General features: G+C 38.1%; 2 protein-coding genes across 3 annotated transcripts in view; one reads left to right on the forward strand and one right to left on the reverse strand.

Annotated features, from left to right (window-relative positions):
• MAGT1 (magnesium transporter 1) overlaps positions 1 to 1,363 on the reverse strand; it is a 64,715-nt gene extending 63,352 nt beyond the window's left edge. The window contains exon 1 of one of the 2 annotated variants that reach the window (XM_038587764.1): positions 1,151 to 1,356. In XM_038587764.1, the coding sequence (XP_038443692.1) occupies positions 1,151 to 1,348 (198 nt within the window). In that variant the 5' untranslated portion in view covers positions 1,349 to 1,356. Of the gene's footprint in view, positions 1 to 1,150 lie in introns of both variants that reach the window. The other variant, XM_038587763.1, reaches the window with a different exon arrangement.
• A 6,240-nt stretch (positions 1,364 to 7,603) lies between these two features.
• Positions 7,604 to 12,454, forward strand: LOC100684983 (cytochrome c oxidase subunit 7B, mitochondrial). Its single transcript, XM_038587765.1, has 3 exons — positions 7,604 to 7,765; positions 11,009 to 11,133; positions 12,256 to 12,454. Exons 1-3 carry the CDS (start codon positions 7,726 to 7,728, stop codon positions 12,331 to 12,333), a joined length of 243 nt encoding a protein of 80 aa, XP_038443693.1. The 5' UTR covers positions 7,604 to 7,725; the 3' UTR covers positions 12,334 to 12,454.
• Positions 12,455 to 12,993: the final 539 nt, after the last annotated feature.

The following is a 12,993-nucleotide window of genomic DNA, read 5'->3' on the forward strand; positions in this document are numbered from 1 at the left end:
TAAAATATAAAGCATTGCTCTATATCTTGTTACCCATGTAAAAATGTCTTGGAATCCTCTGAAAAAAAGCCTGTTCACTTCACTATACCTTTGCAAACGGTATGTTTTTATTTTACTCTGCCAACTTAGTAACTCATTTTAATTTGCCGGCTTTTGTTTTTTCTTATCTTATAGTACAAATATTCAGAAACAGAAAGTATAGGTTCCTTTAAGTTCAGCTCAAGTTGACAAGCACCCGAGATGCCTAAATGGTATTTTAAAAGTGCGTGTACAGGTGTTGTGTACTAGAGGAAGTACAAAATGTACAGGAACTAGCATAAGACTGACCGACCTAGGGTTGTAGTCCTTGTTCTGCAACAAGTAACTGTGTAAGCTTAGGATTCAGTTTTCTTCATCCATTAAATTAGGGAGCATAAATAATATAAATAGTCGTTAGTAATCTCTAAAGCTCTAAGTCATGTTTCAAAACACAATGTTAAAATACCTTTGTTTGGATCGCTTAACGGTAAGAATATTTTATCTCCTCTACTTGGATAGCCGGTAAATTCCACAGAGGGAATCTTAGTTTTGTTCACTTATGCATACCAAGCTCCTACAATAGTGCCTGGCATGTTTGATATTGGTAAATGACTGAAAATGGCTAAAGAGCTTCCATCCCAGTAAATTGCTTTGAATCAATTATTTGTACAGTGTCATAAATCTAGCATAGTTTAGCTTTTCAGTTTAATTCTCACATTCCTGAAGCGAAAATGTCACAAACATATAGCTCTTAGACGTCTATAAGAGAGTTGCATCTACTGACAGCAGAAAGATTCAAGATATTCTACCCCACCCGACCCCCGCCGGACCTAGAGTCAAATTTCTCCTACCACCTGGTGGGGCCCAAGCTCAAAGTAGTGTCAAAACTCTCAGCTATGTGCATGCACAGGCCTATAGAAGCCAGGTTGTCACCTACCCCACCCTCTCAGACTCTACCTTCCTAGAAGACAAGGAGTTACAGTTTCTTCTCTCACAAACCCCATAACTCTTAAAAACGGTGAAACCGGAGCCACCGAAAGACGGAATCAATGAGGAAAGGGGATGGGAAGGAGTACCGACCCTCTCAAGCCCCACTTTTTGGGGAAAGCCGTGTTGGAAACATCGTCCTCACCTCCTTCTTTCTTTGGGCAGAGGCTGAGGGAACCCCGTAACTGAGCAGCAGCGCCACCGCCATGTTCGCGGAGACACACCAAAGCCACCAACGCGCTGCCATGTTCGCTCCTCTCTCTCCGAGAAGCCAAACTTTCCTCGGGCTGTGTCTGTGTATTGGGCGTGAGAACAGGCAAACCAGCCCACTACCCCTCCTCATTGGTCCAGCTCAGCCCTACTGGGCGACCCTTCACGTTACGTCACGACGCTCTACGCTAGAGGCACGCTAAAAGATGGTTCACTTCTAATTGGTCTCCGTTAGCCAATAGAAAAAGGATAATCTGGTGGTTTTCCATTGGTCCGCTAAGGTTGATTAACCGCCCCTTTCATTTATGTAAATATGAAACGTTTAATGCGGCTGCAAGGGCGCATGCGCATGCGCAGTTGTAAACCATTGCGGGTTGGGGTTTTATTCCTCTGGTCCAAAATGGCTTAAAGTTTTTAAAACAGGGTTTTTTTCCCCCAGTCATTTAGAAGTCCTGGAAACCCACCTTGTTTGTGTAATATTCTAGAAAACTTGGACCTAGCCACATGATTGTTAGCTATATTATACCCTCATTCTGCCCCTAAAGTTTTTCAAATCAAGATGAAAAAAGTAAAAGCAGGAAAGAAATACACAATATTACTGAATATTTTTAAAAGTAAACAGGCAAGAGATTGTAGAATACCTCCTGTGTCCCAGGAACTGTGCCATATGCAGTGAACAGAGCAGACATCAAAAGTTATTTTTCAAAGTTTTTTCATGGCATTTTAAAAGTTAAATCTTTTATTACTTTAAGACAAGGACTTAACTTTCAGGTTATAGACAGCAAATGCCATCTTTTTATTATTTTATTTGGGAGATGAGCACGAAACTAAGGTTGTAAGGAAGTATTTCTGTCTTTTTAATTTTTTAAGAGTTTATTTATTTATTTATTCATGAGAGACCCAGAGAGAGGCAGAGACGGAGGCAGAGGGAGGAGCAGGCTCCCTGCGGGGAGCCTGATATGGGGCTTTATCCCAGGACCTGGGGATCACACCCTAAGCCAAAGGCAGATGTTCAACCACTGAGCCGCTCAAGTGCCGGTCTCTTTCTAGTTTTTGTGTCAGAGTCTATTTTCATTAAATATCAATTCCCCTATGTAAAAAATAATAAAAATCCTACATAGCTGAAGAAGTTTCCACTCATTTGGTCCAGTTCTGTTTATCATAGTGGGTTGTAAAACTGGGATGATTTAACTAGAGAAGAATAATATACTCAGGAGGAAAAATACCAACAAAATAAAATCAGTTGCCTATAATTTGGATTCATTTTCATGGTGTGAAAATCCTATAACTACTGGGAAACACATGCACATGTATGCACAGAGAAAAAGAATTTCCTTATATTGGAGAGACAAGGATATGCGTATGGAAGGGAAAATACTGGTTCTAGAGTAGATATATGTGATCTGGAGATATGAAAAACATTTTAAAACATAAACAGACACTCACAAGAATAATAAAAATTAAAAGTATGTGGAGACAGCTGTGTGATTCCATTTATATGACATTCTGGAAAAGACAAACTTAAAGAGACAGAGAATAGATCAGTGACTATTTGGGTCTGGATGTGGAAAGAGAGGTTGGCTACAAAGGAGCTACACAAGGAGATTTTTGTGGTGGTAGAACTGTTATTTCCTTTATCACAGATGGGTACACCAAAAAGGAATGAATTTTACTGCATGTAAGTTGAATGAATAAAATTTAAGGTAAGTTTTCAAAGAACACAGAAATCTCACCTATCATGTTGGCAAAAATTCAATACATGCCATCATCAAGGCTGTAGGGAAACACATACCCTTATACAATGCTGGTGGGAATGCAAAATGGTATATTTATGGAGGGTAAGCTGACAGTACCTAGCAAAACTACATACACAATTATCCTCTGATCCAGCAATCCCATTTCTAGGCAACTACTCCAAAAAGTAAGAATATATGTGCAAACATTATTCACTTTAGCCCTATTTATAGTTGAAATACTCTCAAAACTAACCAAATGCTCAAATACAGGAGACTGATTGAATATACTATGGCACATTGTTGGTTTACAAACTGGCCCCTGTACATGCAGAGCAAGGAGTGACCAAGGAGAGACCATGGCAGAACACTCTAGGTTGATAGGTTTTAATTTTTTTAATTTTTAAATATTTTATTTATTTATTTTAGAGAGAGTGAGCATGAGAATGTGAGCACAAGCAGGGTAGAGGGAGAGGGAGGGGGAGAGGGAGAAGCAGACTCCTCACTGAGAGGAAAGCCTGACTTGGGGCTCAGTCCCAGGACCCTGAGATCATGACCTGAGCTAAAGTCAGACGTTTAACCGACTAAACCACCCAGGAGCTCCTAAAATTTTTATTTTTCTTCTCAAAGTACAGTTGACATACAATGTTACATTAGTTTCAAGCATATGACAGTGATTTTACAATTCATTTTTTAAATTTGTAAATGCAAAGTGAAGATTTTTTAAAATTTATTTATTTATTAATGAGAGACACAGAGGCGGAGACATAGGCAGAGGGAAAAGCAGTCTCCTCAAGGGGAGCTCATTGCAGGGACTAGATTCCAGGACCCGGGGGACAACACCCTGAGCCAAAGGCAGACGCTCAACCAGTGAGCCACCCAGGCGTCCCAGAATGTGGTAAAATTTAAATCGAATACAAACAGAAAAAGGTAGCTTGACATTATCTCAAATGAAAAACAATCACACTAAAGAAAAAAACTAATCTGGGGCAGCCCGGGTGGCTTAGCGGTTTAGTGCTGCCTTCAGCCCAGCGCATGATCCTGGAGACCCAGGATCGAGTCCCATGTCAGGCTCCCTGCATGGAGCTTGCTTTGCCCTCTGCCTGTGTCTCTGCCTGTCTCTCTCTCTGTATGTGTCTCTCATGAATAAATAAAGTCTTAAAAAAATCTAATCTGAATAATTTTTGAACACACCACTTTGATTATATACTATTAGACAAAAGAAAAAAAACTACAAGCAAATCTTGAATTCTACTAAGTAGGTTTGTTTTTCATAGTGATATGACTACAGCAATTCCGAAAAATTTATTATGTATAATATGCATAAACATTGATGATATTGAGAGCCAGGATTTTCGCATGGAAGAAGGGAGATACAAACATGAAATGAGGGGGACACCTGGGTGGCTCAGTGGTTGGCCGGCTGCCTTTGGCTCACGTAGTGATCCTGGGATCTGGGATCTGGTCCCGCATCGGGCTCCTGCAAGGAGCCTGCTTCTTTCTCCCTCTGCCTATGTCTCTGCCTCTCTCTCAATCTGTCTCTCATGAATAAATAAATCTTTAAAAAAAAACAAATATGAAATGAAGGAAAGTAAAAAATAACTTTTGTGATTGAACTGAAACTGGAATTATTAGTATAAATTTATCATTCATAATATATATTCCTAGCTCTATTTGCTGAAAGGACTAGAAGCAATGACACTCTGATATCAATGAGCACACCTGATACCAAATATATGTTGCTAAATACCATCTCTAAAAGAAATTAGGGCTTCTTAGAGAAATGGCTGGTTCCAGTGCTGGGGTAGCAAAATTACAAATGAACTTGGACCATCTTGTGTCAGAAAATAAACCCGTGCTCAAAAACAAAAAAAATTAAGTCATGTAAAAAAATTAAAAATATATATAAGACAGCTTGAAGGGAATTCTACTGATCACATCTCAGACTATTGGTAACTAAAATAAATCATAATAGCAATCGATTAAAACTACTGAATCTACAAATCCATATCGATAATGAACAAATAAATTGGAGAAGGGATAAAATTCCTCCCTACAGTGGAACACTCATTATATGGATGTCTGGGTGGCTCAGCGGTTGAGCGTCTGCCTTTGGGTCAGGGCGTGATCCCTGGGGCAGATCCCTTGGATCCGGGGTCCTGGGATCCAGTCCTGCATTGGGTTTCCCATGGGGAGCCTGCTTCTCCCTCTGCCTATGGCTCTGCCTCTCTCTCTTGTCTCTCATGAATAAATAAATAAAATCTTTTAAAAATCACTCAATATTAAATATAGAAGGAATGATAGAAAAATTACCATATGAAACTTTCATACTAATAATTGATTTAGGCAAATTCATCCGTGGATACAAAAACTAGTGAGTGAAATTTTGATGAAGAACAGGATATTCACATAGTCTTGATGTATTCTTCACATTACTTGTTTTATTACAAAGGAAAAAAACAGTAACTTTAGTGTGGGAACTTAGAAGCCACTCTTTGGACCAAATGATTAAAGTTGGCAATAATGAGACAATAATGGAACATTTTATGCTTCCTGAAAGATGCCCTAAGAAGACACATCTATGGGATCCCTGGGTGGCGCAGCGGTTTGGCGCCTGCCTTTGGCCCAGGGCGCGATCCTGGAGACCCGGGATCGAATCCCACGTCGGGCTCCCGGTGCATGGAGCCTGCTTCTCCCTCTGCCTGTGTCTCTGCCTCTCTCTCTCTCTCTGTCTCTCGTGAATAAATAAATAAAAATATATATAAAAAAAAAGAAGACACATCTATTATGTAGTACTCCTGCCAGAAGTGCATAAATTGAATTTAATTATGAGAAAATATCAAGCACACACAATATGTGGAACTTTTATAAAATAACTGGCCTATACTCTTCAAAAATATTGATTGCCTGAGAGCACAGAACTGTGGAGTCAGAAGGTCTGTTACCAGTTCTTCCACTTACACCTGATAATTTTATCTTCTACTAGTCATTTAAGATTCTGCACCTCACTTCCTCCATATGTAAAACTGAGAGAATAAAGATTACCTGTAGTGAGAAAAAGAAAAGGCTGTGGAACTATTCAATTTTAAAGGAGACTAAAGACACATGACAATTAAATTCAATATGGGGATCTGGATTGAATTCTGGGTAGAGACACTGGAACAGTTGATGAAATTGGAATATGAGCTGTATTGTATCAATATTAAATTATATATATATATATATGAGAGAGAGAGAGAGAGAGAGAGAGAACGCACACGCGGCAAAATATTATCCAAGTGGTGAACCTTGGCAATTGGTGTTTAGGTGTTCTCCTCTCACCACCAATATTTTATTATGAAAATATCAGAAACAGAACAGAAAAAGTGGGGACACCTGGGTTGCTCAGCAGTTGAGCATCTGCCTTCAGCTCAGGGCGTGATCCTGGAGTCTCGGGTTGAGTCTCACATCGGGCTCCCTGTGTGGAGCCTGCTTCTTCCTCTGCCTATGTCTCTGCCTCTCTCTGTGTGTCTCTCATGAATTTATCTGTCTTTCATGGTTACGTCCAGTATCTTGCCCTTAAGGAAATTTTTCAAGATCTTAATGTGAGTATCATTGATGTCTGGGATATAACAATTGCATATGGTACAAAGAGTGTGCACCCGCCTCAATCTGTAGTCAGAAATGAAGCTAATATATTATTAAACTAGATTTGCTAAACACCTCTGAAATTCATTCACTTGATTAAAAAGATTTATAAAGTGTTTGCCGTCATGCCAGATCTTGTGTTTGGCTCTGAACTCCCAATTAGCATGAGATCTGCACTATTGCTAATCAATAAACAACCAATTCAACAAATAAATAACTTCTAATTGGGCTTCTACTTAAGAAAAAAAATGGAAAATACCCATGAAAAGGACCATACTTCTTGGTCAGAGTCATGCCACTCTTCACAAATGGGAAGTCAGGACACCTAATGGTTAAAAGTTGTCTCTGATTCATGGAAACCCAGTGCAATAAAGTCATTTAAAAAAAAAGGTTAAGATTTTAGATAAATCTTAAAAAAAAAGAACAGAAAAAGTGAAATAATTGTACTCTGAATATCCATTCTACAATCCATTTGTTGTATTTACTTTATCACCCATTTATCTACATATTATTTTTTTACTATTTATTATTTATTTATTTATTTACTTATTTATTTATTTTTACTATTCTTGCAACTTTTCTCTAAATTTGAAATCATCTCAAAATTAAAAGTTAAATCAGTATGTGTGTATATATATATAGGAGTATATAGTATATATATAGTATATAGTATATAGGAGATTAAAAAAAATTAGAGAAGTGAAGAAAGTTTGGGGGACTCAAAAGAATTCCTAGTGTGGAGCGAAATACAAGCTCAAGCCTCTGAAACACCATCTTGAAGTTAGGGCCTTTGATTATTCAGTCTAAGATCAGCATCTCAGTTTTCCTATGCACAGCCTTAAACCTGGCTCCAAGGTGGTGGTGGTGGTGGTGGAGTTTCTCTCATTCTTCACTGAATACCATCATCTCTCACCTACGAAGCGTGAAACTACATTTCCCAAAAAACCTTTATCTTTCCTGCCTGTAAAGAGGATTAAAATTTCCATAAAGTTGGGGTTTTCTTTTACAGGTCTCGCGAGATTTCTCTAAATCTCATTAAAGAGCCCAGCCGGAAGCCATTTTGTTTTTCAGGGCTCTTTGCAAGGGTACTTAGCACGAAGTTGTAGCAAAGCAGTTACCGCATTTGCACCGTTCTGCCTTCAGCTTCAGGATGTTTCCCGTGGCCAGAAACGCTCTAAGTCGTCTCCGAGGTAAGCAAAAATTATGAGCAAATAATTTCCAACCGCCTTTTACGCATTTGTCCTGGTAGTCTCTCGCGCCCTTTCCTTCCACCTACATCCCGATTTCCTAATTAAAAATGCGAGGTCTCCGACCTCGCCCCAAGTAATTGGGAAGCTGTCCTTAGCTTTAACTTTATCGCCTGGTGTTTCCGTTTTGGTTCTCAGCTCATTTTCTGTTACCAGAGTCATAGCATAGTTTTTTGTTTTTTAAAATTCGCTTAATACGATTTCAGGGAAGGAGATTCTTGGTGGACACTACTCATTCCTTCAGTAATTTCGTAAATTTTAGCTTTGAGGATACATTTACCCTCAAAGAGAAGAACCTCCTTTTCTAATCCTGTAACTGTAATGGAAGGATACTGTAAATCTAGCTCTTTCTCTGGTTTCATTGCAAGGAGACAACACTGCAGCTTTTATGTTTTTTTGTTGTTTATTAATTGAGTATTAGCTTATAGGAAAATAGTTGTAATTTTTTTCTCATCTAACAGGCAGGTACGAGCGAATTTTGAGACCAGACGTGTGTATTGAGAATGCATTATATTGGAAAGAGACAATTCATTTCCGTACTTGACTTGCAGTGAAGGTGACCTTGAGTAACGTGAGCAGTTATTTAATATTGAAAGTGACCTTAAGCAATTACCACTTAGCTATCCTTTTATTTTCAGTTTAGAGTCATTAAAGGTATTACGAGACTGAGTTCTAAACACTCAAACAGCTTTGACAGTCACCAAAAAAAGAGTTGCTCAGCTTGTTTTTCAATATTTCAAAAGCCACATCTATTATTTCTTTCACTTTGGGCAAGGGATTTTTCTCTGAACCTCATTTTCCTCCTTTGTAAAATAGGGGGTTAGTAAATTATTTCTACCTCATACAATTGTTGAGGATTATATGAGATTACCAATAGATAATAGTAACCATTTCTTATTACAGTGGAGAGGTCTAAAGAAATCCACTTGGGTGACCTGAATTTTGAGGTCACGAGATGTTGCAGAATTGTTTCGTAATTTTAACTTATTTATTTACCCTTTGAGTAGGTAGGGCCTTGTACCTCAGAAGGAGTTTTTTGTTTTTTTTTTTTCAATGTAGAATTCACACATTCACTTTTTAACTGCTTTAGAGCAGAATATGTTGTGAAATGTTTCTAAATTTGCTCATCCCATGTATGAAAGAAGAAAAGAAAACCTGTAAGGCAGTTAAGAGGAGAAATCATTAATGGCCAAGTAACTATCCTGAAATAACCCACTGTATCACATAGAAGCCGTTATATTCTTAAATGCTAACGAATGGGCGACGTTGCTTTTTCTTTTTTCTTTTTTTCTTGCTGTTTTTAAATTTTTAAAAAGATTTTATTTATTTATTGGAAAGAGAGAGAGAGAGATCACAAGCCAGGGGGAAGGGCAGAGGGAGAAACAGACTCCCTGTTGAGCAGGGAGCCCAATGTTGGGCTCCATCCCAGGACCTTGGGATTATGATCTGAGTCAAAGACAGAAACTTAAATGACTGAGCCAGCCAGGCACCCTTGCTGTTTTTTATTTATTTTAAAGATTTTATTTATTTATTCATGAGAGACACGGAGAGAGACAGAGACATAGGCAGAGGAGAAGCAGGCTCCATGCAGGGAGCCCGATGTGGGATTCCATCCCGGGACTCCAGGATCACGCCCTGAGCTGAAGGCAGACACTTAACTGCTGAGCCACCCAGGTGTCCCACCTTGCTGTTTTTTAAATATGCTTTACATTGCAGGGGCGCCTGGGTGGCTCAGCGTGTTAAACCTCCAATCCGTGGTTTCAGCTAGGGTTGTGATCTCAAGTGTCTTGGGGTCCGCAGAAGTCAGGCTCCGTACTCAGCGGGGAGTCTGCTTCTCTTCCTCTACCCCTCCCCTTGCACATTCTCGGTCTCTCAAATAAATCTTTAAAAAAATATATGCTTTCCATTATGTAAGTACCATTTGAGGCTGTAAAACAATAAGGATCTGATACTTAGGAAGAGAAAAAAATCTGGAAATACATATTTTGCAGTTTTGGTTCTTTGCCAAGCAAGCTCTCTTAAGAGCCTCTAGAGGCAATTTTAAAACTCATTCTACTAAAATAATAGTAAGGCAAAGTTTTAATATCATTCTCAAAAACCTTTGCCTCTACCAAAAGAGTAGCCCTCCATTATCCTTTCTAGTTTTATTCCTATTACTTGTCTATATACCTTGTTCTTCATACATAATTGGTTTTGTAGTACACTGGGCTTTTTATTCCTCCACCTTTTTTCAGATTTCCCTTTCCTTCATCTACATAAGCAAATCCTACCTGCTGTTCAAAGTATTTAGCTAATATTCTACTTAGAGTGATTTGTGTATATAAATCTCGTATCCTATAGACTGCAGGTTACTTGAGGACAGGGTCTATGTCTTACATATTTTCATATACTCCATTTCTTTCAGCAAGTGTTGCATTTATTAGTAATTTAAAAAAAATCAAGTTTACTCTAGTTTTGGAGGTTTTTTTTTTGTAATTGTAAGGTCATAAACATTTAATGTGCTTTCATTCAAAATTCATTTTGGGTTTACCTTTTTATGTTGTCAAGTTGTTGAGCACTGCAGAGTTAAACTAGTGAAAATTTAAGTCCTAAATATTCATATTATGAATAGGAGGAAAGTTCCAGAGGTTTGTAGTGAATGCTACTGGCATCACCTGTTCTGTTTTATCCCCTAAGATTTGATTTGATTTGATTTGATTTGATTTTTAAGATTTTATCCATTTATTCATGAGAGAGAGAGAGAGAGAGAGAGGGAGAGGCAGAGACACAGGCATAGGGAGAAGCAGGCTCCATGAAGTGAACCCGACATGGGATTCGACCCTGGGTCTCCAGGATCACACCCTGGGCTGAAGGCAGGCACTCAACCGCTGAGCCACCCAGGAATCCCTCCCCTAAGATTTTATTATGAAAAGTTTCAGACAGAAAAGTTGGAAGAATTGTATGATAAATACATATGCACTGCAGAAGTACGATTAAATTTTGACATATTTTTCTCACATATCTATACATCTGTCAAATTATCTTTGATGCATTTTAAAGTTCACTACTTTGCTTTTAGCTACAATGCGTTTTAACATTTTATTGAACATAATACTATAAAGATAACTTTGCTTTCCTGATTAGCAATATCAATTACATGTTCTCTTTTCCTTGTAACTGATACACTTCTGTATTTTTTTTTTTAAGTTCAAAGCATTCCACAAACAATGGCAAGGCAGAGTCACCAGAAACGGGCACCTGATTTCCATGATAAATATGGTAATGCTGTATTAGCTAGTGGAGCCACTTTCTGTATTGCTGTATGGGCATATGTAAGTACTGTCGATTGATAATTTTCTATGTTAGATGTTTTTCTCTTCCTATTTATGTATTCAAAATGTTTTCACACAGTATACATTTCTAGTTAGGAGGGACTTCAAAGACTTCCTGATGTAATTACCCACCCACTGCAGGAATATCTTCCATAGCATTAAGCATTCATATTCTACCCATCATTTTCTTGCAACAAATTCTGATCCCGTTTCCATGTATTGTATCAACCATTAGATATTAGAAGATTGTTATCATGTCTCCTGGATCTTATCTTTTAGATTAAATATCCTTAGATCTGTTAATCACTTTTTGTTACATGATTTCCAGGGTTTTCACCATCTTTGGGTCACCGTCCTTCGCTTAATCAGTTTCTCTTCTAAAAGAATTTTAGAAGAGAAACTGTTGTACCCCAGAACTGAGTACAAAATATTATGGATGAGATGTAAAGTGACTTGCTTTCATTTTAGTTTTAGTCTTACCAGTTTTACTTGTTGGTTAAAAGTAGGATAAATACATACATACATACAGTTCTTAAGAGATACCTATCAACCCTTGCCTTTATAAACAAAGATTTTTATTAATGGGGCTTTTCATTCTTGTTTTCAACCTTCCTTAAATATATTGTTAAAATAGATATGTGTACTTAATTAGAAGAGTAAATGGGTGGTGAACAAATGTGTGATCGGGGTCACTTTTGGAGGTGGTGTTCCTTGATGAAAGGATATTATAAAAGTAATGTTTGGCAGTATTTGGGTAGTTCTGGTTGAGTGAAGCAATGTTTTGAGGTAGTAGAGAAATGTGAAGTAAAAATTTGAATTAATTAAAAATTCAATTGTTCAGTTATACAAGCCATATTTCAGTTGCTCAATAGCCTTATGTGGCTATTGTGTTAGTGAAGATCTAGACATTTCTTGCATCTCAGGACACCCTATCAAACAGTACTGTTCTAACGAATTAGGACAGCAATTAGCTTTGGCCTACGTGGAAGGCACTACATCCCAGCTGAGTTTCTGTGTGTTTTTAACCTGTAGAGTAGCTTTGTCACTTTTAAGAAATAGTCTCCAAGGAAGAGTGGATTCTGGTTTAAACATTTATAACTAATAGTGTTTTAATTCTTACAGACAGCAACACAAATTGGAATAGAATGGAACCTGTCCCCTGTTGGCAGAGTCACCCCAAAGGAATGGAGGGATCAGTAATCCCAGCTGGTATAATAATGAATTGTTTCAAAACCAACTCATAATTGATGCCAGGAGAAAGCACTGTGCACCTACTAAAATATGGCATGATTTAAGAAATAAAGTACATTTGAAACCTTCATTGTTGGTTTGTTTCTTTTGTAATGAAACCAAGCTTGATCACTTTTCTTTTTTTTAAAAGATTTTATTTATTTATTCATGAGAGATACACACAGAGAGAGAGAGAGAGAGAGAAAGGCAGAGATAGAAGCAGGCTCCATGCAGGGAGCCCGACGTGGGACTCGATCCCGGATGTCAGGGTCATGCCCTGGGCCAAAGATGGCCCCAAACCGCTGAGCCACCCAGGCTGCCCTCACTTTTCATTTATTTAACTTTAGTGTTACTATTAAAGTCAGATGCTTTACAAGTTCTTAAATAATTTTTCTTTCTGAGGTAGTAGTATGAAAGTAAAATTTGGCTGTTACCTGGAAGTCAACTTTACAGTAGGCTGAAATTAAAGTTCATGAATAACTGATCACAGAGTTATATTAGGTCATCTTTGAGTAGATACTGAATATGCTTACTACTTTCACCTCTAATTTGTTTACACTTGAAATTGGCATTGTTAAGTCCTTTTTACTCCTGCCAAGAGAACTTGGGGTGTCACCAGACCAAGGGAAG

This window comes from Canis lupus, chromosome X (assembly GCF_011100685.1).
Source record: "Canis lupus familiaris isolate Mischka breed German Shepherd chromosome X, alternate assembly UU_Cfam_GSD_1.0, whole genome shotgun sequence".
Lineage (NCBI taxonomy): Eukaryota > Metazoa > Chordata > Mammalia > Carnivora > Canidae > Canis > Canis lupus.